General features: G+C 42.6%; 1 protein-coding gene across 2 annotated transcripts in view; it reads left to right on the top strand.

Annotated features, from left to right (window-relative positions):
• Positions 1-25,836, top strand: part of LOC118105505 (zinc finger protein 385A) — a 31,824-nt gene that overhangs the window by 1,547 nt on the left and 4,441 nt on the right. Inside the window, exons 1-4 of one of the 2 annotated variants that reach the window (XM_035153358.2) lie at positions 3,478-4,010; positions 16,108-16,253; positions 19,347-19,457; positions 25,654-25,828. In XM_035153358.2, coding sequence (XP_035009249.1) covers positions 4,001-4,010; positions 16,108-16,253; positions 19,347-19,457; positions 25,654-25,828 — 442 coding nt within the window. In that variant the 5' untranslated portion in view covers positions 3,478-4,000. Of the gene's footprint in view, positions 1-3,477; positions 4,011-16,107; positions 16,254-19,346; positions 19,458-25,653; positions 25,829-25,836 lie in introns of those variants that run through there. The other variant, XM_035153357.1, reaches the window with a different exon arrangement.

The raw sequence follows: 25,836 nt of genomic DNA, 5'->3' as shown, positions 1-25,836 counted from the left end.
AGGATCTGCACCAAAACTTAATGGGTTATCTCCTTCCACTCGCCAAGTATCATAGAAATCTGTTCAGTAGTTTTGCATAATCCTGCTAACATACAACTGATTCTGATGAAAACATAATCTCCTTGGCAGCAGTAAGTATTTATATAAAAAGATAGAACAGAAACTCAGGGAAATTTAATTCATTTTTTAAAAAATGTGCCAGTTTTAGCGGAGCCCTAAACCATGACCAGTAGAGCCCATTCTCCAACAAAACCCACTTTTATATGAATTTCTGTCCTCACAATACCGAGACGTGTTTAGTCCAGTGTGTGAGTGTATTTGTGTCCAGACAGTCGTTCCCTGCCCGCATTCTAGCGACACCTATTTTAATCTCTGAGGTGCAGTTCACAGCCGCTCTGCGCTGTGGCTGCAGTGCACTCGCAGTGTCAAATTGATTTACAAGCAAACACAGCTGGCTGCTTCTCAGTCAGTGTGTTTGGGCCTCGGTCCTCTTCAGCTCTGAACAACTGAAACCTCTGACCTCAATGCAACTGGTTGAGGAACACAGGAAACGTTATAACATTCGCTATAATCAGGATTTCTCCGGAAGTTCTTGATCCAGTTTGACCGAGTCATATCGCAGGATAGAGAAATGTTAAATCTTTCATAAGTAGCTCTCATCTTCATATTTGTCTGTTTGACCTGTTTAACACGTAAGTGGAGAAATTAACACATGCTTACAGTCATTTCACATCAGATGAAGACTTCATTAAAGATTGGCAGGACTCCTCAGAACTCACTGCTAATGATCACTGCTAAAATTAGAGTTTAACAAGCCTGTCGACACAATTATGACCTCCTGGGGCTGTGCGAGAGAGTGATAGGATGGTAAGAGATCATATGCAAATAATCATACACACAAGCGTGCGCTTGTGTGTATGATTATTCGGGTACCCAGAAATGAGTTCATATTTTAAAGAAGAATTATCACAAGTTTTAACATGAATCTGACCTTTATTATTAAACCAGATTGTAATTTGTTGTAAAATATCGTACTATAGACACTTATCCCAAAGAGCTAGTAAATCCCTTCTAGTGGAAATCTGTTTTTTTTTGTCTTTTGTCTCACGAAAAAGTCAAAGTGTAAGCAACAAAGAAGTGGTTGGCAACTACTGCAACAAATCGGATCCTTTAAACATAATTGAGCCTCTAACAAAACACAAAAGGTTTTTCCTTTTGTAGTTGGAACAAAACATTTTAAAAGAGAGGAAAAGAGGAAAGGTTTCGTGGAAAATACATCAAGATTATTTGGTCTATGTTAATAAGGTCATTGTGGTTCTTCATATCAAAACAATTCAAATACATTTTCTGAAATATACTATATTATAAAGATATAAATTAAAAATGTCAGTTGTTGAAGAGATGGATGTTAAATTCTAAAAGGAATTAAAATCATACACAAACTAGAATTACCACTCTGCGGTTGTTTGCCTTTGCCAGCAAAAATGTGTTTTGTGAGGCCACCGCTACCTTGGACCACCCAATCCCTATCAGTTTATCTGAGTCTAATTATATGGACTATAAATATACAGTGCTTTTCCATTTTTAGTGATCTTGACCTATCTTGACCTATCTTGACCTATCATTCTTGATTACCAGTGAATGTTTGTGCCAGATGTAATGCAGGTGTTACTGATGTTCACAAGAACATGAGGTCACAGTGACCTTGACCTTGACCTTTAAACCGTTGACCACCAAAATCTCATCAGTTTATTCATGAGTCCAACTGGATGTTTGCACCAAATTTGAAGGAAAACACGTCAACAATTTTTTTTTTTTCTAAGGGCGCAGTGACCTTGCCCTTTGACCAAGTAATGCTAAGTCCAATTGAACATTTGTACCCAATTGTAAAAAGTTTCCCTTTGACATGTGTCTGAAATAACACATTCACAAGTCAAAAATTATGTCACAGCGACCTTGACTTTTGACCACTCGAGTCCAACTGCAGTTTGCACTACATTCGAAGAAATTCTTGAGATATCGTGTTCACATGAATGGGACGGACAAACGAATGGGTGAATAGACAGGATAATTCCCCTGCAACCTTATAGACCAACAGCTCCACTGCTACGGTAAAACCATTGCCCTGACGGCCACTCACTAGTTTATTAAAAGCTCATTCTTTCACAGCCTCAGTTGAATGCACTATATTCAGTAAGTCCAGCAATGACACCCTTCAAGTCCAACACAGTGTTGCTCCTGCGAGAACCAGTTTTAGTTTTACCATTACCCCCCAAGAGACTGACACACACATGCAGGATGGTGTGTCACCTGAGTCCAGAGGTCCGGTTTCAGTTTTCCATGGTGACATCCATTAAAGTCATGCTGTGTCTGCCCTGCAACCTCAGACAGCCACATTAGCACCTGGCCCATTGACCACAACAATACGGCTTACTGCATTATTCAGCCAGAGTCTACTAATGAGGAAACCTTATCTGAACACACACACACACACACACACACACACACACACACACACACACACACACACACACACACACACACACACACACACACACACACACACACACACACACACACACACACACACACACACACACACACACACACACACACACCTTATGTATATATATTTTGTTGTGATGTTTAATCATGTCAAATTAATGACCTGGTGTCATGTGACATCGCTGCATGATCTTGTGGGAAAGAGTTTGGTGACATGTTTAAGTTTAAATAGGTAAATATCACGACAGATGTGCATGCAGTGCGCTGAGCTTTTGAGGTCATCCAGCGCTCTCTGCCTCCGCCTGTAAACAGCTGTCAGCGTCCTCCTTCATCCTGTCGTTTCCCCACGTCTTCCACATTTCCTCACCTCACACTTTCATCCTCAAGTCAGTCTGCGTTAAGCTCAATCTCTCCTCCCCTCCCGCCAACGCTTCATCCAGTCTCTAGAGCTGTCAGTCTCCCTCCGACCTCATGTGTCTGCCTTTCTTTTTGTTCTTTTCTCACCCTTGTCTGGGACGGCAACCGCAGTGTAAACTCTGTCAGCTAATTTTCTAAGTATTCCACTGATCTCTGTGAAAACAGGTAGAAAGGCAGACCAGAGGGGATACCAAGCCCTGATTTAGGAGGGGGGGAATGTTTGGGAGGGGAGACATTAATGTACCCAAGTCATGATTCAGATGCCGTCGATGTGAAGCACGAGGCAGAGAATGAAGTGAGACAAGCAGAGACATGAGAGAAGAAAGGGTCATCAATAGTAAACGGCAGAGAAGGCTGACGGAGAGAAGGGGAGAGCAGAAGCGACAGCAGCATTATCACTCTGCCTCCTTATTCAAACACCCCAAGAAAAAGATCAGCACCGTCTGCTCTCATTGGCCGAGCCCGCAGCCAATCACTGGTCAGGAATGCAAGGTGCCTTTAAGTTATACCCAACCCCAAAATATGAAAGAGAGAGAGAGGGAGAGAGACACACAGAGAGAGAGAGAGAGAGAGAGAGAGAGAGAGAGAGAGAGAGAGAGAGAGAAAAAGAGAGAGAGGGTCTCTGCTGTGGTGCAGAGATTCCTCCGGTGAGGCAAGCCTCCATCTCAGCTGTATTCTCTGGTGTTCCTCCTGCTGGAGAGAACACATACAGTATCAGTGGATAAATCACAGGCTGCCTTGCAGAGGATTGAGTGCTTGTTGTGTTGCAGTCACGGTTGCTGGTGCTGCTGCTGTACTACTACTCTGCTCCAGCTGGCCGAGCACAAGCTCTGAAGGAGAAGCAGCATCTCGTGTAGATGCAGGCAGACGGAGCAGGAGAAGAGGCACAGGGTAAAGGGATGCAAAGTGAGGGGGGTTGGTGTTGGATGTCTTTCCCACATCTGCACTTTTGAGTTTTGAGAGGCAGAGAGGTGGGCGCCAGAGGTTTGAGTCACCTCAGTAGCTGATCCAGGAGGAGAAGAGTCCAGCGTGCAGATAATAACGTGGGGAGGAGAAGTTGACAGTGGAAGGATACAGGATGATCTTGGGTAAGAAAGCGCTGGATGGCTTTTTTCTTTGCCTTTGTTTGCTCCAATTGATCAATTTTGTTTTTGTTTTAAAATTACCTTCTACTGTTAAGGCGATTACTCATGCCTGGCACAAACTTTTGGCTGCATGTGCGGCATGTCTCCAACTTAGATATATCCTAGATCCCTTCACTGTGACACAGTATGTGATAAAGGGTTTCCCTCTGAATTTGTGGGTGTTTTCATGGATCCAATTACGCATTTTTTATATTTTGAGTAGGAAATAAGAATATGGAAATACAGGAGAAGACAAGAGCATCCCACAGATAGCATGGCTGAAAAACTACTAACTGAGCAACACACACATTCACACAGAGACACACAGACACACACACGGACACAAACGCACACACACACACACACGCTTGAGGACAAAAGCACAGAAAATGTCCAAAGATGGTGAGAGATTAGGTCTTGATGAGACCTTTTGAAAGGTCTCATAATTCTTTCATCCTAAAACTCACTGCATTGAATTATTCAGTCTCTAAATTAAGTATGCCAACATTATATGATAATTATATATATATTAAACTATATGAAAATATGATCAGAGGTGGTCATATTTCATTTCAAGTGCTCTAACCTGACCCTAACCTACGTAGTTCTTGAGAGTTGAGTCAATAATATCTGTCATCTCAGTTTAATCCTGTGCTTCATTAAACAAGCTTCATTATGAAGCAGATTCCGGACATCAGACAGTAGCTCAAAGTTAATTTCTTCATTATGTTCAAGGTTTAAAACAACTTACTATTATCTACTGAATCAAGTGAGACACATACGGTACCAGAACGTATACCAAGCCACTAGTAAATTGAGACAACTTGAAAGTGGGGATAGGTTAGAGTTTACAGTATACAAATATTTATGTGCAAATTATATTTTAATTATATTTTGTAAACATCATTTTAATCAGTTTTATTACCTTGTAGAGTTTAGAAAGGGACGTTTGTTGTAGATTCAGCAGAATAAGATGTACGTAATTTTTGTTAAAAGAGTCAAATGCAAGCTCTTTTTTTCTATGTGACACAATCAACCTCTTCACCTCTGGTTAATTTATAGATTATGATGCTTACTTCTAGGCTCACAGTAAATTAGATTTACCACAATGACCTTGTTCCATGTACACGTGTGTGCTGACTAAATATTGACCACTTTATTTTTGTTTGCTTGCTCTCCCCCCTGCTTGATTCTTCCTGTGAGCCGAGTTTAAACTTGGGCTTGTGGTACAAACCCGATCCTGGTGCAGACGCTTTAGACACTAAACACACTGACACATAATCACAACAACTTGGGGTGATGGGGTTTTATTCAATGTATTAGTTTTCCCCTCTCTAACATAGGGATGTAGATCCACAGACAGAAATAGTCTCCATGAAAGGCTACAACAGGGACAGTGTTAAGCAAAGAAGGAGGGATGAACGCTGAAACTCTGCACTCACCATCCGTGACCAACAAAACCTTTCCTCGCTGCATCTCCAGCCGCAGCCACTGCCGTCTAAATGCAGTATTTTAGTCTTTTAACAGAAGGAAAAATTCAAATACGTCAACACAATCAGTGGTGGAGAATGAAAGAAATGTGCTAAAGCTGGCTCATCTCCCTTGATACAGAGCAGAGTGGAACGCAGTTTAGTAACTCTTGTGTGATTTTTAGGATGAATATTTCAGACCCAGAGGTTTGAGGTCTTTATTTATTTAAAAATGGGCCAAGGCTTCCTCTGACGCAAAGACCTCACTCGGCACTATAAAAAAAACTTAATGGCTTGCATCACTGTTCACTCAGCCAGTATCCCTCCTTCTCTCTCTCTCTCATATATATATATATATATACAAATGTGTGGTGTGTGTGTGTGTGTGTGTGTGTGTGTGTGTGTGTGTGTGTGTGCGCCTCCGCAAATAAACAGTAAAAATCTCCTCACTCTTGAAGAATTACGGAATCCATGTTGTTGCTGAAAAGCAATGTGACCTTTAAATCGAGGCTTTGCGGTGAGGGATGAAAAGTATTGACATTTAAAATGGAGAAACGTGCGTGTCAGTCTGTGTGTTTGACAAACTGACACATATCTCATACGTCTGTGAAGCCTGAACCTAATGCACACAAGAAAACCAGGACTGGAACACAAAGACCAGAAGGTTGGATAACTCCAACAGTCGATAGTCTCAGTATTGTATAGCCCTCAAAAGAAAAATAATGCTGTTTGTTTAAATGCCAACAAAAAAAGGTGAAAAGGACCACATGTATGGACTCAAAACAAATAATGGAAAATGTCATGTAATAAGGTCGTGTGACCAGACATCTTTAGGAGAAGACTGGAGTGATTTTTGGGGAAACAAAGCTGGCGTAGTTTCAATATGGGTTTATTCCCAACCTCAACATGACATCAGACTACATGACATCTGCCTGATAAACCTGAGCTAGGTTGATTGATGCTCTCAAAGAGGTGGAACACGTTGACCGTAACCCATTAGCTATCAGCTTTTTAATTCATTTGCAACCACATGCAGATCACTGATAGAGATTAGCCAAACTGTGGTCTGAACCTAAAACACCTTCAAAAAGTACCAGTGTTGAAACCAATTGGCCGGTAAACAGTGTATGGCGAACGGAAGATGTAGTCTAGGCCCGGATATCCGCTGTCTACACCGGAAGCCCCAAAATATTTGCCATACTCCCCAGAGGATAGTCCATCGTCATGCCATAGCCGATGTGTTCTGATATTGAGACTAAGTCAGACTACAACCATACTAGCAGCCTTGTGAGGCTACACAGCATAGTGTGTGCTATGAGCTCAATGCTACTACAATCATGTTAGCATGCTAACATTTGCTAATTATTTTAAGGTCTTGACCTTCAATGTAAAATGCCTTGAGATAATGTATATTATGATTTGGCGCTATACAAATAAGATTGAATTGAATTAATTAGCAATAAACATGAATAGTAGGCAATTATGTCATTTTTTTGCAACTATTTGGTCAATAACTAAAGTGTTAATCAAATGAAACTTCTCACCTAATGATGGCGCGAGAGGTAAATATATGACAATACATTATGTGTAGGACATAATAATCAAACATCCATTATCTATGGAGGTTAGGTGGAGACAATCCTGGCTGACATTGATTGAGAGACGGGGACAAGCCTGGCCTGGGCCATCAAACAGATACAAACAACCATTCACATCTATGGACAATTTAAAGTCTCAAATTAAGTCTGTGGGAGGAAGCCGCAGTCCCCAGAAAAAACCCACGCAGGCATACAGTAGTCTCCCTATGTCTGTATGGGTTTTAAATAACATGCAAACTCCCAACAGAACCGAACTGGCAACCTTTTTGCTGTGAGGCGACCGGGGGACACAATTGTCTGCAAGGAAGTGGTGCTCGCAAAACAAATAGAGGATTTCCAAAATGTATAGGATGCATAGTCTGAAAACCATTAAAGTCTGTCACCACCATCCCTTGAGTCAGGCCAGTAGCATGGGAAATAATCATTGTAGAGTTTGATCTTAACCAGCAGTTTTTTGGTTTTTTTTGCCAGTAGTGACCGATCAGCAAATAATCACATAAATGATTTTTGTAAGTTGTTCAATATTTAATTGTTTTGTAAGGAAGTCTGCTGATGATCAGGAAACCTCATATATGCCTGTGGATAGGCTTGTTTTGCTGGAATTGTTGACCATCAAAAAAGTCCACGGCCTTGAAACTTACAGCACAAAACATTTACATCTGTCATTTACCGGTTTTAAAGATGCCCAAAATAGCCAGAAGGGGCTACACAGGCTAGGCAGTCTGCAGAGTCTCTTTGTTGTTTGCTGTTTACTGTCCTGAAGTGCCTCAGACCACAGTCAAGCCAACAGCATGACTCTTACCCAGTATAGCCCTTGCGTGTCCTTTCATGACTTCCACGCTATAGCATAAAACCAGACTCCAAACCAGTCCAGAAATATAGCCTGTAATTTCCTCTTCTGTGGACACAGCAATATGATATATGTAGTACGGCTGCATGGGTCCTCAATTTGTTCTATTATAATTTGTTTGTTGAGGTGGTGTGTACTCTATTGTACAGAAATGACAGGGAGATGCACCTGGCTCCTGTATGTCTGATGCCATTGTTTTGTGCGTGTGCGCTCATTTCTTTTAAGAGTGTGCTTTTGTGTGTTTGCGTGCTTCGTTGTGTACTTTTCATGCTCAGGTTTCTGTAGGTCTGTATGTGCAGCACAGTGTTCTTCCAGTTCCCAGCAGGTGTGTAAATTGTTTTACAAATAGAGTGATAATGTGGGGCAGGGCCGGCGGTCATGTTGACACGGTGGATCTTCTGACGCTCCTCACCCTGTGTAGTTTTTGTTCCATGAAGCTCTCTGTTTGACTCAAACTGCGCTACATCATGAATGATATTGGAAGAGAAAGTTAGCACCAGGTTCAGGATCTGCCAACAAGTCCCTAAAGATCTGAAGCCTGAGAGGAGCTACAGAGCAGGCAGATGCTCCTCTATGAAAGAAAAACCCATTAATATCCAGCATGTTAACATTCATACAGCAGAACTCACAGGAGGATAAAATCTGTGTAACTGTGGTTCATAAATATGCTGTTCAAATCAAATCTTCACTGCCTACTGTGCTTTCTGTGTCTTAAATTGTAGTGCTCGTCAATTTGGTCACGGATCATTGTAATTTTCTGTATTATAACAATTGGATTCAATATTATTTTAAATGTTGAATAGGAAGAGATAAGACTCCATTAGATTTCGGTTAAGCTGTTTTAGGGACATGTTGGCCTTTCACATGTGAAGAACGCAGCAGGGTCAGAGTCAGACGTGTTCACAACAACAGGAAAGTGTTCGGACATTTCAGATCTTACTCAATCTTGTGTTCTCGTTTGAAGCACATCAACACTGGTTCCAGCCCTGATCACAAAAAGCTCTCAAACCTTGTTGCCTGATCCAAGTGGAAATCTTTGTCGTCTTCTACGTGTCTAAAACTTTTTCATCCAGAGATATTTGTATTCTTTTTGTGTTTGTTTTTTCCAGTTTCTCGTCTGCTGTATGTTAGACACGTCCTCAACACGCCCCCTTTTTTCGCTGTCAATTTTCCAGCTCACATGGGCTCACTCATTTCACTAGGGAGCTGACAGGAAAAGTTCCCCAAAATGTCCAGAGCAACAGACTGACATCGGTGTTCTCACATACTCCGGATCATTTCAGGAAAATGTCCAGACTTTAGTGTACGTCTGAAAGCAGCTTGTGTATGTTAAGACCATGAAGCAAAATTTAGAATGATTACATACAAATCCAATGAAAACCAGCTCTTAGTTTAAACAGAGGCAAAGACACATCTGTATTTGACATTTTTTTTAGTCCTGAGCAAGGAATTTGCACTTATCCAGATTCCACTTTAAAAATATACACAAATATGAGAAAAAAGACATCAGGGAAACTCATACCACTGGGGAGGGTCTGAGCTGAACACAACCCAAATGCGTACATTACTGGCTATAGCTACAGCCAACATCTGCAAAGCTGTCATGTGCAATGTCTGTCTGAAGAAACCAAAAGCAAACAGTAATATTGATCCTTTTGCAAAAATATTCCCAGGTGCTAACCCGACAAATTGCCTCAATGCAGAAAATCCACCCCATTTTGCCTCATGTGCTCCCAACAAAGAAACACTGATGCAACACAAAGACATAGTTTGTTACATGAGGTGTAGTTTGTACTAACACAATTAAAACAACACAATATCCTGCACATCAGAAATGTAACATACATGACCCATGTACCAAATGTCATGTGTCAGGATTTGTGCAGATGCCAAAAACAAGACATGACGTGGCGACAGCCCAGGAGGAGAGTAACCGGCAAAATAACCGAAAATGTTTTCATGCGTGTGTGACATTTTGCATCTGACAGCCAAAGGTTAAGCCTCACATGCTGCTGTACTGACTGGCCTGCCTTCACCACAGCAGGAGCAATTTCAGTTGTGGGGAGTATAACCGCCTTCCCCTGTAAATTAACCTGCAGGTTAACATGGCTCTTTACCTCCTCTGAGTCACCTTGGACTCACCTCAAAACATGCGGCTCCCTCCCCCTCCTCTGGGGGTTTCCTACACCTCATCTCCCCTTCCTCATTCAGACCCCCTTTCCGCACTGAATCAACTCGACTCACTCAACCCCAATGCCATTATTTATTTACCCAGCTCCTCTCGCGTCGCCTGACAGTCATGGCTTTTTTTTAACCTCTTAATAATAATAATGTTTCCTAATCAGTCAATACAGAGAGACAGACAGAATATTGCATCGGAAAATGTGGAGGAAAAAAGTACAAACAAAGCAATGTACAACCATCATTACATAATGACTTTAATTTTAATGAGAGCAGAGCGAAATCTCTTGGGAAAATTAAAGTCTTCAATTATTACAAATACAGCATAAAATCAGAGTGTGGGGCTGCAGCAAGACTGGCTGATCTCAAGAGCACTGCGTACACACACACACACACACACACACACACACACACACACACACACACACACACACACACACACACACACACACACACACACACACACACACACACACACACACACACACACACACACACACACACACACACACACACACACACACAGAGAGAGAGAGAGTTTCCAGTGAAAGAGGACTTCTGAGAGTGTTCGGGGAGGCGGCATTTAAGCCTGACCACTGGGGCACAGAGCATCTATCATTAAAACAAAGTGCAGACTGAAATCATCTGTGTTCTCCTTCACTAGTCCTCAGCTCTGCTCTTGACTGTGTCCTCTCCTCACTGTCCACATCTCACACTGTCCAACACAGCCTTAATCAGCATCGAGCCTTTAAGTTGCTCCTTTCAGAGCATTTTATTTTCAGGCTACAAAGGGCTGTGTGTGAGTGTGTGTGTGTGTGTGTGTGCGTGCATTGTCGTCTGTCCCTGCTTAGGTTGAAATAGCTGCCTGTGACTCGAGGGTAAGCCGAGCTGCAGTAAATTGGATTTCATGCTCAGTCCTTCACAGTAGCAGCATGCGACACTAAGACACAGCTATCTCCCCGCTGCAATTACCACAAAGTTTGTGTGTATGGCTCTTTAAAGGTTAGACCCTCAAACACAAGCCACACGGGAGAGAACTCAACTAAATTGTGCGACATCACTTTGTGTTGACTATGCTAAAATGTGGCAGACGACAGCTCAGCATTCCTGCAACGACACAACAAACAGGAGGGATAAATCATTTACACTAATGATGATCAACGACACACCTAAAGTGTCACCTGCCACCGAATGTTGGGTCATTGTGTGGCTACTTCCTTTTTCAAAGTGTCGTGTACGGAAAGTTAGGAGAAAGAAAAACACAAACACAGTAGATCCACTGGTTTCTGCTGCCACTATAAACCGTGGCTACATCCATGCTGCCAACGATCTAGTCTGGCCGGGCAGAAACAGAGATGTTTGGAGACAATGACGTAGACACGACGTAGTCTTTACTGATTCGTCAGACTCTTAACACATTCCCCCCCTTTCTGGAAGAAAACAACCTGGATTAGCTTCAGCTACCAGTGTAGAACACAAAGTGCATAATCAATGTCCTGTTGTCTTTGCTAACAGCTGTATTGCAGTTATATTTTGTATTTTACAATGATACAATTCCTGTTTGAAATGGCACACAAACCCAGTGTACGTGACTGGTCAAGTAATATGTGTTTTTGGGCGTGTTGGTATGGATGGGGATTAAAACTGATAAGGAGCCAAAATGCTTGTGTGGACAGAGATCCTTTTGAATCGAAAACATATAGTATAGATGCAGCCTGTATTTGTCCCTTAGAGAGACAGCGGGGGGGGGGGGCTCATTTCAGAGTCATCTGTGAACAGCAGCCCATTTAGATGCAGATGTGAGGCGCGGCTGACATCATGCGCCAAGTGTGGAGCTGAGGGGATTGCAACTAAACATGGCTGCATTTCTTTTTTAAATTGTCCCTTTTTTTCTCTTTCGAGGGCCCCTGCTGTGTTTCTGCCCCTCATCAGACGACATTCTGTTCGACAGCATGTCACCCAGTCACTCTCCTGTCCCCTTCCCCCCTGGTCCCATCGCGGAGCACAAAGATGGAGGCACAGACAGGGAATGCTGAGAGGCTTCAGCGGCGCCACTGACATTGACATTACCTTTGTGATCATTACGCCTAAATTGGCTAAATGAATTGCCAATTTAGGAGGCCTTACTCACAGCATATTGGTGCGTGCACGCCCGTGTGCACACACACAGGGGTTTGTGAAATCTACTGTGATGATAAGATTCTGTCTCCGTTGTCTGTTTTTCTCATTTTTACCCCCTCCCTTCTGCGTCTCTTCGTTTTCTGTCCAACTACCTCTCTCTCTCACAATCTACACAAAAATTCAATAAGCTATTACACAGACATTGATCTTTTTCTCACCCAAACATTTGCATTAGAAAAAAATGGGCAGTTACACGAGGGGGTTGGGTGAGACAGCGCTGTCTGTTCATTTTAGAGGAGAGACGGAGCAATGGACGGCGAGCCCTGGATTTATAGAGTTTGGCAGCACTTTAACACTTTAACGCTCCTGAGAATGTGTCCAATCAATGCTCTCCGTTCCTGCGTGGTCGCTGTTGAAGAGCCATGGCGTTCACTTATCTGATGTCATTGTAAATCACTCAGGAGGAGGATAGGTCGGGGGATCCTGCTGCTGCGCTCACACTGCACCGCTGTAGGATGGTGCAGAATATGACGCTGAAAACCCTGTGTGCCAACTTCACATACATCACTCTGTTGTGAGTGTGCGCGCGGCAAATGCAGATTTAGAAGTAACATGCTTTGACCTTTACATTGTAATGTGGCGCAAAATGAGCTGCGGTTTTAACAGAGGCGTGACACAAATACGCTTCACTAACCAAAGAGGAAACAATAATTATACCTCTCAACCCATTTATTCTACTGATACTTTATTGTCCCATTTTTTTCACTGTTAACCTTGTGTTTAATTGCATCTAAGAAATATTTTTTGTTCTGATTAAATAACCAAATCAAACAAAGAATCCACAGAACGTAAATGGTAACCTTGAATTTTGAAGAAGGTTGAAGAATAAGTCTGGTGAGGCTGTATATTTATTATTGTCAACAAATGCTGTGAAAAGACCAAATTCAACTGTGAATTCATAATTTTAACAAGTATTGCATACTAAGCTTTATTCCTCTTATCTCCATTAAAAACATGTCACTGAACCCTCACACTGGATGTCACCTTATTATGGTGATCATGGGTACTATAGTTTATTTTGTGCAACCCTGACAAACACAGTCCTACTCCCATGAATACATAGAGCCTTGTATTAATCCACGGCTGAAAGTAGGCCCCAGTAAAAGCCCCTTTTACTCCCGTTTGACTAATGTTTGATACAAACTACAGTTTCCAGCTGTTTTAGGAATTTATAGTCTTTTTTTCATTAGAGGTTCTGTGTGTAGGATTTAATGACATCTGGTGGTGAGCAACCAACCAATTACCCTCTCCCCATCCAAGTGTGTAGGAGAAACTACAGTGGCCTTTAGTTTCCACAAAAAAGAGCTAGTGTCAGGTTTGTCCGTTCTATAGAAACATGGCGTACTGGCCTGAAGTAGATATAAAGGGCTCATTCCAATTCTTGGTTCCAGGTGATTGTGCATAAGGAAATCATCCATCCATTATCTATACCCTTTCTCCTTTGAGGGTCGTAAGGGGGATGGAGCCGATCCCAGTTGACATTGGGTGAGGAGCGAGGTACCTGACAGGTTGACAGTGTATCACAGGGCTGACATGAAGAGAGAACCATTCAAGCTCACACCAAGTGATCATTAGAAGTCTCCTATTAACCTAACCCCAATCTGCATGTCTTTGAACTGTGAGAGGAAGCCGGAGAAAAACCCACACAGACACGGGGTGAACATGCGAGCAGAAAGACACTGGCCGAAACAGAGATTCAAACCAACAACCTTCTCTCTTTTGCCACCTAATCCATAATTATGAATTTTGTAAATCAGATAAAAGTGGGGGGCACGTTTATCTGATTTCTCCTCCTCCCCTCTAAATTCATTCCTTCTCATGCAGCACATTCAAAAGCAAACCACAACAGCTACAGCTTGAGCTGCCACAACCTCAGGTCTGAAACAGTGAGTCTGAGAAATGCCAGGAGAGACTTTCCCCTCCATCTCCTTCTGATTCTGAGAGCACATTCTTTACGTCCCTGTCAGTGAAAGGAGCCTCCACTGCTGTTACCAAAATAGCCTTTTCTTCCCCAGTTTTGACAAGTGACCAGTTTTTCTTTTCAAATGTAACAAAACTGTTAAGAAGTCATCACAAAGTGGAGGCAATAAAGATCGACGATTGCATATAATCTCAGGAGAAAAGATTATAGAAATTCTCTCAGATTGGGCCTGAAGCACCCTTCTGGTTTTATGCTCAAGAGGAGAATAACTTTGGGAAGCAGAAGTGGAGGATGGAGAGAGCGAAAGAGAAAGAGGATGAGGAGAAGGAGGAACAAAACAGCAAGAAGGACCGGAGCTGGAGAGAGGAGAAGTACAGATGAGGGATACAGAGGCAGGCAGACAGAGTAAGGCACCATGAAATGGGGATAGAAAACGATGCTTAGTGAGAGAGAGACAGAGGAAGAAATGGAGAAAAGGCGGATATCTGCGGCGCCCCAGCTGCAGATGCTTAAGGAGCTTAGCTCCCCCCTGCCCATCACACAAGACTCCTCAAGAGCAGGCATTCACTGCTGCTGAGCAACTACTGAGGAAAGTCAGCGAGGGGCAGAGACAGAAGTGTGGGTGGCGCTCAACAAGGGAAAATGACGCAGGAGAAAAAACGGACTATTAGATTTATTTGCCTATTACTGTTATGACACCTGTTCTGATATGATGCTGAGCTTTAAAGAAATAGTTCCGCACTTTGGGAAATGTGCTATTTCAGTTTCTTGCTCTGTTATGTAAGAAAATTAAGACATTCCCTAGTCTGTGGAGTGAATATAAAATGATTCAATGAATAATATAACGCTTGCACACTGACTCCAAGCCACAAAATGTTTAAGACAAACGTTCTGATCAGAGTCAGATCTTCTTCAGTTTATTTTTCAATGACTTGTTATCAACAGCCTTGCACCTGTACACAGTGTTTGCATAATTACAGCTCTTCAACTATAAGCTGCAGCCAGCAGCTGGTTAGCTTAGCTTAAATTAGCATAGAGACTGGAAATGGAGAAATTGATTGTCTAGCTGTATCCAGTTGTAAGAAAATCCACCTACCTGTATTATTAATGCTCACTTACTAACGGGAAATGACACATGAGGGACTGTGTCCTAAAAAGTAATTTACCAGGGAAAACGTTTGGCAAATAACCTCCCTCTGCACAGTCAACACGAGCTGTTTCCAGCCTCTGTGCCGAGCTTAACTAACTACTTATACAAAGATATTTATCATTTGATATGAGAACATTATCAGTCTTGGCAAGAAAGTAAAAAATCATTTTCCACATGTAACAGAAACACTCAATAGCACTCAGTAAAGTTCAAACCTCCACCAAGGCCAAGCAGCCTCCTTAAATCCAATCAAGCTGCACCGAGTTTCACACACTCATAGATATCAGTTCCCTAAATGTGCCTGATTTTGAGTAAGATCCATGAATTATTCCCTGGGAATATGGTGAAAATATAGAAAAAACAGAAAGACAAAAAAACTGCTGGTATTCGCCCCTGATCTGGATCTGCAGCCATGAATGGGTTCTTCCCTGACCTATTCCACATCCTTCCAAGTTTCCCGGTAACCCATCCAGTAGTTTAAGTGTAATCTTGCGAACTATCAAACAAACTAACCAACAAGTAAAAGGGACAGGGGTGAAATCATAACCTCTTCAGTGGAGGTAAATACAGAAATTTATTTCAATTGTGATATTGTATTTATTCTCTTTTTACTAACACTTTGTGCAAACAGTCTTTGTTTTCCACTTGAACGTTGTATTATTTTTTAGGCTTTTTAATGATTTTTTCCCTGTGTGTGTGTCTATGCCACAGGAAGTGTAAACCGACCGGGGCCGGTCCCTGCCTTCCTCAGGAGCCCAGGTGTCCTCCCATCCCCGCTGGACATGAAGCAGTTCCTCCAGTTCCCCCTGGAATCGCCTCACCCGGCCAGCATCGGCCTCTTCCACAACTTTAACACAGTGAGTGCTCCCAGGCGTTGTAGCACCTGCACACATACACAAGTGTTTACATGCATGCAGCGTCTGGGACTTGTTATCTTCTTGTTTCACCTAACAGAAGACAGAGCTGGTATTCATGTGTGGCTTCGGAGCGGTGCTGCCTCCGGTGCAGACCAGTGATTAAGTGCTCATGATTTATATTGTATAATCCAAAATGTTAAGGTGACAGCTGTTTACTTTTTATTCAGCAAAGTGAGTTTCAGGATAATTGAGAAAATGCGGGGGCAAGTGTTTTACTGCAATAAAATGAGTTACAGCTAATCAATTGTATGAGAGGCACAGGCTGTATTCTCGACAGTCAGCGTTTTCTGCCACTCCTTCTCATTTCCAGATTGGGTTTCATGGGAAGGTCAGTGTGACGACGACGACAACACACACACACACACACACACACACACACACACACACACACACACACACACACACACACACACACACACACACACACACACACACACACACACACACACACACACACACACACACACACACACACACACACATCTGCTACACATAAACGCATGACCCTTCGGCAAATTATGATTCATCCTACTCTCTTGAGGACGTTGAATGTGCCACTATGAGTGCACCTACATTCAAATCTATCTCAGTCTGAACAGTAAAATTTAAACACATCTAAAACACTGCTGTCTGTGATGGAAGGCTAAGATCAAGCGCAGCCGGCACATGGAACACAGAGAAGGGCAATCTGACACAAACACTCAATTAGCTGTGGCAGCTGCTGCTTAATGTCCACTGAATAATGTTGACTTACAAAAACCTGTGCGGCTGCATTGATCTTTTCGCCGGTGTTGTGTCTCCCTTTCTGTCCCCATTTTTCTGGCTGGGACGACAAGGCCCCCTTTTTTAATCCCGACTATGAGAAATCTGCTCTACAGAGAAACAGCGATTAATTAGCATGATACTAGACCTAAGTGTCCTCTTTACTCCTCTGTATTAAAACAACGTGACACCAATGATTCTCAGTTTAAGTGCAGTCAAAGGCAATGAATGGTAGCATGCATACGTCCGCCAAAGCCCATCAGTCCTCTTATGAAACCACATTTAAATCCCGAATTTGCACCAAATTGTACACACTCAATCAGTTCCTCAATGTATGAATGAAAAATCTTGCATTGTTAAACTAAATTGAAAAAATCCTGGATCTGCCCCCTGAACGGCTCCACATCAAAATTGTATGGGTTCTTCCCAGAGTCAAACCAAACTTTTTCGCAAACTTTATGGAAATCTGTCTGCGTCAATCAAACAAACGCAGACAAAAATAAAACCTCCTTGATGGAGGAATAAAGAAAACCCATCACAAAGTGTTTTGGATTTCTCAGTGGCTGATAAAAGATCATTTTAAACAGAACTGAGCCAGACCTACATATTCCATTGGAGCTAATGCACTCAAATCCTTACTCTAAATCTACACACACACACACACACACAGTCATGTCTACACCCACACACTGTGTTGGCGCAGAAACACATGAAGGTCTCAATGTGGAAAACACTGCAAATGAGGTGAGCTGGACACGAGTTAGAAATAATATGCAGCTCAAAAAAAGTAGGGTAAAGTCTATAAATATTTCTAACAATGGATTCCAGCTGAGTTTAAGTTTTCAGACCAATTACACCATTTCCCCTGGTGCCTGGAGCTTGAGAGTGTAAACATTCTCTCATTTGGCAGCACGCGTTCATCGTCTGAGCAGAGGATGAGAGGCTGAGTAAAACCGCAGTGCACTTTTGGCTGCTTAATGAGGGCAACACCCAGTGTCGTGGTTGTTGAACTCCACCAGTGGGTCACACGAGTCAACTCGAGTCATCTCAAAATGAAGGAGTGAACATTTTATAATATGATGTTGTACACATCTGATGTGCCTGATCTGAGAAGAGCTCACAATGTCTTGGTTGGTATTTGTCAGACAAGTTGCAGGCTGATGTCTTTTACCAAAAACAGTGGATTTCTTCCATTCTAAAAATATATTTATTGTTTAGATTAATATATTGTATAGGATAAATATTTGTATTACTTTATTTTATTGTTTCAGTTTAAATATATATGTTTATTTATTAAGTATTAATTAACATATGTACTTAAGTCCAACATGTAAAGCATTCAATAATATATGAACACTAATCTAAAACAACAAATTAATCAATGACGTAACTTTATGACATAAAAATGGACAAAGGCGCATATCACTTGGAAATACGAATGAATTAAAAATCTACAATATAAAAAACACAGGTGTATCAAGGAAAACACAACATTTAGTAATATAAATAATAAATGAATAGTAAAAACCCCTATTCCAGATGATGACATGTTTCAGTGACCAATGAGAATTGTTTTTTAGAATAAGCGAAGGATTTTAAAGTTATAATGTTCCTTAGTTCTTGAGATGTGGTGTTCCTGGTGCTGCTTGATAAGAAAAGGCTTCAGTTAGTGCGTCATCACACTTTTTATAGAATTTAAATTTGTTGTTGTTTTCAGTTACCAACAATATTCAGTAATTATTATATTTTGAAATATCATTATTATAATAATTATTATTATTATTAATATTTATCTATTTCAATTCGTTTCCTGCCATTAGAACCTAATCTCCCTATACAGTCGGGAAGATCAGGTTTTGTAGGAACCAAGCAAAGTACAAATGTGTGTCGATAGGGAGCCTGTAATTAGGCCCCTCTAACCCCAGCATGAATTAAAGCGTTTGAACGGCACCCAAGAACTCAGGCACAGACAGCGGCACCAGCTGCTGCTGAGAAAACACACATCCTCCTGTCCACATCAATCACTGCTTCCTCTTCAATTCCCTCTTTCCGACTCTTTTTTTTTTTTTTTTATCTACCAGCCTTCTCTTCCTTTAACGGCTCCCCCTGTCATTCACCTGCACTTTTTCTACATCACCTTCCTCTCTCATCCACATTCGTTATGTCCAACCATTGGTGCACTGCAGTCAGCACAAACACTGAAACGCAGCCCTCTTAGTTTCTCCTGTGGCGTTGAGTCTTTGATGTGACCTCTGGGTGTTCCCTCCTCAGATGGACCCTGTCCAGAAGGCTGTGATGACGCATACCTTTGGGCCACCTATGGTGAGGACTAAACGGCCAATCATCTCATGCAACGTCTGCCAAATACGCTTCAACTCAGAGGTAGGAACGCCTAAAACCTGTTGGGTTTGCTTTTACACACAATATCCAACTAATTCATTGTTTGCTAAAAATCTAACATCAGCGGTCCAAGGACACTTCAACGAGCTCGAATGGGGAATGTGGGAACATTTTTGTGGCTGCGTCTTTGATACTTGCATGTTTACCATGTTTAACATTACATTCAGGCTCCCAACCAAAGTTGAACCAACTAAAGAACTTGCAGGTCTACCCGGCACACATTAGCGTGCCAAGACGGCTTTTAGCTCTGTGGCCTTCCATGCATCACATTCACAGATGTGTGGATTTTTGTAGAAGAAAATACTACCAGCTTAAGTTTGTGGGGTTACAGGTGATGTCTTAAAAGCCTCATTCACATCCACTGTGTAGTATTCCTTACTTTGTGGAAGCAGGTGCTGGGTGCATAAAAGCTCAGGCTACTGGACTCTCAAGCAACCTCTACTCGTTACCCAAGATAACATTTGCTCAACACAGACCTCATTTAAAATCGTTTTTTTCTTACAATGTTAAAAGTGATAACACCTCCTTTAAAACAAAGTAGTACAGGTTAAAAAGCAAAATAGGGTCATGATAGCATAGAACAGTTTTACATGTATCCTTACTGTTATTTCACTTGCTATCAGGTGCCGTTAAACATTATGCATCTTTTAAAGAAGAGGATGCAACAAGATGGTGACAGACACAAATTAATGAACGTGTTCAAGTGGTAAATCTGCATCGTTACTATTGTAAACTGGTTCATGTAGGATTGAAAGATCGACAGGCATAGTAACAATAACCAAGGGGAGGGCAGAGCTTAATATACAGATCGATTGAAGACAACCTGTCCGGAAATTTGCCTTCAAAACATCCTTTGATATTTCCAAGGGTCCAGAGCCCTGCACGCACAATCCACACACATTAAATCATGACCTAAAATGTTTGCTAGCTGGTGATTGACTGTACAGCTGGAGCAGGTGAAAATGTGGTTCACAGTTTCTCAGCTCCAATTTTAGCCTCTCCAGAAACGAGATCGGGGGGAGGAAGATGGAGGAAAATCCGGCTTGTATACAAACAGCTTACGGTATCATTCTGGCACTCTTTGTATCCGAGTCTTGAAGGAACGTCGGAGTGTCCGAAAAGAAGCAGACAGAAATTGTCGTGCCTGGATTGCAAAACAAATTTCTGGTGTTGATAGCAAGCCTTCAGGTATTGCATGAGCGTTTTTTTGGGGGGGGGTCCCCAGCCTCAGATGAGATTTTAATGGAGGGTTTTGAAATGTTTGAGGAAGAAGCAGCAGGATGAACTCTAACTAACACAAACTTGTCCGCAGAGCCACTTTAAAGCCGATGGAGCACATTTTCTGCATTTTATTTGTGACAGATGGTGCTGGGCCAACATTGGGGCAGAGGGGACTGAAATAGAAGAGGCCAGAAGTGATTAAACTTTAGAGGAATGATTTGAGTGTCCCTGGTAAAGAGGCTGTAGTGTTCACTGAAGTTGAAAAACAAATAATGTGGATAGCCCAGACCCAGCTACTGGATAACATGATTGACTGATGACTTTATTACCTCCGCCAAGGAGATTATGTTTTAATTTGCGTTTGTTTGTTAGTTAGCGGGATTACGAAAACGCTACAGGATTGATTTCTACGAAAATTGGTAGAAGGATGTGGTATGGGTTAGGGTTAGTTGGTGGATCGGGATCAGAGGGCAGATCAAGGATTTCTTTTCCTCTTCTCAACATCGCAAAATAGAGCATTTTTGACCTTTTCACCAATTCCCAGCGAATAAGCGATGGGCCTACACAAAAAAAGTCACATATATAGAGAGCTGATATCTAAGAGTGTTACTGTTACAACTGTTGGGCCTTAGCAGTGGTATGAGTGCTGTCCTGGTATACAATTTTAGATTGCACATTTCCACAACATGATTCACATTTCTGATGTATCTGCCTCAGGAAAGTGTGTGACCACCCGAACTGTCCCACAGTAAAAACAGCTCTACATCATAATCTCTAGAGTCAAATGGGCACATTTCTTGAGCTGAATTTTTTATGTAGCACAATTTAACATCTAGTGTGAAGTTGAGTGATGTATATTCATGAATATTAAAAAGGGCTTTTACCGAGGGGAAAATCCCCCCAGACGACCTACCAGTGTAACCTCAAACCTAAACATGAGTAGAAATCAAACAAAAGCCTGATACGCAAGTCTAAAAATACAAACGCACTCCTGTGATGAAGTGCTAAATACTTGCACTCTAAAAGCAGTGGTGTGTAAAGGACACATGCAGGGAGGGAGTCATATGAAACTTGTGTAACACTGCCCTTTTCTCTCTCTGAGGGGCCACTTAATTATATCTCCCCCTGCTCAGACCTGCATGTTCTCACATGGTGTACACGCGCGTGGAGTGATTCAATTTACTTCAGCGTGTATATATCTACATATTGCATGGGATTTCACTGGATGTGCATGTCGGAAAATGTTTAGGGAGAGTTTCTCAGGCTCATGTCACAGCAGCGCTATGCTGTGAGAGGTTTAATACGGAGCCACCTGTTTGTCCAGCTTGCTGTTTTGCTGGTGAGTCGCGGTGTGCATCTGCTCTGCTGCAGCTCTACACCACTGTCCACAGTAACCTGAGAGACTGGGAGCTTAAAGCACGCAGGACATTCTTTAATAATGAAGGAATACTCTGCTTACAGTTTGGATTACTCCTGCTGTCCGGGCTGCGCTGTGGCTCAGAGGCAGAAAAACACATTATTTTTCACAGAGTCCGTGATCCACCAAATTATATAAAATAATACCAATATTTTACTTCATATATATGTGTGTGGGGGGCCGTTGTTTAAAGGGAATTCTCAGGTACTCACACAAAAGAGGCCGATTGATTGGTAGATAAAGGCCATTGAGAAGCAGGTGCCTCTCACTGCTACTACACGGTAGCTCCCCATGTTGTAATTACTACATTGCAATTCATTTCAGGCCACAGAGGACAGATTAGCCTGCCAGTGTTCAGCTCAGCTCTGCTGCAAGGCTGACGTCACGCCATGCTGCATTAGCCACCGTCACCACTGCGGTACCATGCTGGACACCTCTCTCTTTCTCGCTCTGATCAATCCGCCTCTTCTTCAACTCATGTTTCATTCATGTCTACTGTCTACTATAGGCAGCAGAGTTCTCTCACAATTTTCCTCGTCAGTTTTCGTGTTTTCTGTTTCTCCCTCTGTGCACGGGGAGTACAGTACAGTAGTAATCATCTGTCCCCATGCCCTCTCTCTCCACCTCACCAGCTTCTTCCCACCCCCTCCCCCTCCCCCTGTCACTACTGACTATACCCCCCCCCCCTCCTGTACAGTAGATCTGGCTGCGCGACCAGCTCTCTGCTTTCTGTGCCATTGTCACTTTATAGATAAAACATCAAAGCCCTTCCTGCTTATAGACAAAAAGGATTTCAGGGACATTCACTTGCTCTCATTTTCTCCCCCTTAAATCCCATCTCTGCTTCCTCATTCGTCTTAATCCCTCTTTTCACAGGCTCTGTCGCAGTCTCTCTCAGTTCATTTCACCGACTATTCCAAACGTCGTTTATATTTATATTAACACCAGTGATCAGGTGCCTTGATCTCATTAAAATCCGATTGTCTTTGCTGCGTCTGGTCTCTACCCCCACCTCCGAGGCTGCCAGGCCTTTTATGCTTGAATTGATGGCAGACCTTCATCGATTTTTTAAGTCCTGACACTGAAGGTCACAGGGAGTGAAAGTATCAATGCTCAAGTGTGAAAAAAACAAACAATTGGTGGTTGCAGAAAGGGAGAAGAGAGTTAGAAGGACAGCAGCACATAGTGTGGCCTGCAACGAGCAGAGGGAGCATCGAGTATCTCTGACTTTCAGGCTCTCTGCTGTCATTTGCTCGTCCACTTGTGGGTCGTCATCTCCTTGTCTAATTGCGGGGCTTTGGGAGGCAGCAGCCAGAGGAGTTGGGTTACACCAGCAGAGCTATATCTGCCTTCCTGTCATCACCAATCAGGAGGAGGGCTATATGGGTAACTATCATTGACAGCTAATACCTGAGGCTTACAGAGGCATCCCTGACACGTCCCCGTGGTCCCTTGCCTCTGTGAAGGGCCCCACGGCCTTGTTATTGACATAACGGAAACCTGTCTAATCTCAGCTTCGCTGCTTGTGCATACACATGTTCATACAGTCACACACGCGCACACACAGTCTTGTATTACTGTATTAGTGAAGAGCTTAAAGGAACTATATTTGTGCTCTAACACTTCACGCTTTACTTTGATTTCATCTGATGCTGACATGCACATGCATATCCGGACTTGGGAGGGTCTCTTTGCACCCGCCCAGTGTCTCGAGGAAGAATTTGCATATTGGACGATTCTGCACCTCGTGATTTAGATCCGATGAGAACGATTAGTGCCGGTGCAGGAAGGAGTGAGCCCATGGTGCAGCCAGGTGGGGGAGTAAGAGCATGGAGGCTGGACTGGTATGGTGTGTACGTGACATTTTAATGCAGGGAAAAATAGTTGGCACCCAGCACACACCTTTTTAATCATTACCACAATCTTTCCTAGGACCATAACCCTGTGTTTTAGCTGCCTTAATATATTTTAATAAACATTTATTTGCAATAACCACAATCTTCAACTAACCTCAAGCTTACAATAGTTACCTCCGCCAAGTAAATGTTGTTTTCATTTGTTTGCAGAGGGGTGGGGTATGACCTTTGTTTGTTTGTTTGTTAGTTAGCCGGACTACGCAAAAGCTACTAAACAGATTTCAACAAAACTTGGTGGAAGGATGTCCGGGGAGAGCGTATTACAATTTGCTGCAGACCTGGATCAGGGAGCGGATTCCGGATTTTTTTTTTTTTTACTTTCACTACAATTCGGTGCAGATCCAAATAAAAATCTTCATGAAGTGAATTTAAAACGTGGTTTCATTAGGGAACTGTTGGGCCTTGGCGTAGGTATGAGTGCCATTCTAGTTACCATGTGTAAATCACGTTCGATGTACAAGAACATGCTTTATTTGACAATGGAGTCGCACTTCCACTGCCGTCATTTAAAATAACCTGACTAATTCAATGCAAGCTTAACCGTAATATAGAACTTGTCTCCTATAAGATTAAACCGCAACACCAACTTAATACCGGCAGTAAGGACTTACTGAAATGTCCACACCTCTTCATATTTCCTCAGTTTAAACTGATCTTCTTACATGCTATACCACACACACACACACACACACACCTATCTATCTTAGTGAGGACACTCATTGACATAATGCATTCCCTAGCCCCTTACCCTAACCATCCAAACTAAATGCCTAACCCTTAACCTAACCTAAACCTAACCCTAAAACGAAGTCATAACCCCCAAACAGTCCATTAAAGGGGGGGGTCACAAAATGAGAACTGGCCAAAATGTCCTCACTTTCACAAAATGTCCCCACTCTGTTGGTTGTAGACTCAAACTGGTCCTCACAAAGATAGCTGTACAAGAGCACACACGCGCGCACACAGATACAATCTTTTTTTGATTTGATCCCTCTCTCTCTCTCTCTCTCTCTCTCTCTCTCTCTCTCTCTCTCTCTCTCTCTCTCTCTCTCTCTCTCTCTCTCTCTCTCTCTCTCTCTCTCTCTCTCTCTCTCTCTCTCTCTCTCTTTCTCTTTCTCTCTCTCTCTCTCTCTCTCTAGCTGACTGTCAACTGTCACTTGCAGCCAGCAGCCCCTCCAGTCCATTTTAGATAATCCCACCACTCAACAATCATCATCAGCTCAGCAAGCCAGTTCAGTGATTACACCAGTAGTGAAGGAAGATGAGAATAGTCTTGATGCTACACTCGTCCCTGACGACCTCTGCAGCACATCACATCCGCGCTGCAGCCTTTTTCTGTAATGCACCGAAAACGCAGGGTGCCAAATTATGTAGTTTGTTTAGTTGAACATTTATTGATGCCAATAGTGTTTGAAACCGTCTGCAGGTCACTCAGGCTACAGTGTGATACGTTCATATCAGAAACTGCAAAGCATAACCACAGTTTTCTGACTTCAGATTATATGGGTGTCATCAAGACAAATGGAATAAAAAGTGGAAATGAGCATCCACCCCTGCCCATGCATAATGATCCAAAGTTAATGAACCTCATGTAAATCTCTTATGTGTCTTGTGCTTCTGCCAGAGCCAGGCAGAGGCCCACTATAAGGGGAACCGCCACGCTCGAAGGGTGAAGGGGATCGAGACGTCCAAGACGGCTCGTCTCCAAGATGGGGACAAACAGCCCCCTCCCGCGACTGCTTCCCCCTCCCCACCAGGCCCCTCGCCATCCAGCCCGGTGCCTGATCCTAATAAGCAGGGTGAGCAC

The sequence above is a fragment of the Hippoglossus stenolepis genome, chromosome 3, assembly GCF_022539355.2.
Source record: "Hippoglossus stenolepis isolate QCI-W04-F060 chromosome 3, HSTE1.2, whole genome shotgun sequence".
Lineage (NCBI taxonomy): Eukaryota > Metazoa > Chordata > Actinopteri > Pleuronectiformes > Pleuronectidae > Hippoglossus > Hippoglossus stenolepis.
Note: the sequence above shows the minus strand (reverse complement) of the source record. Positions and strands in the feature narration are given on the sequence as shown.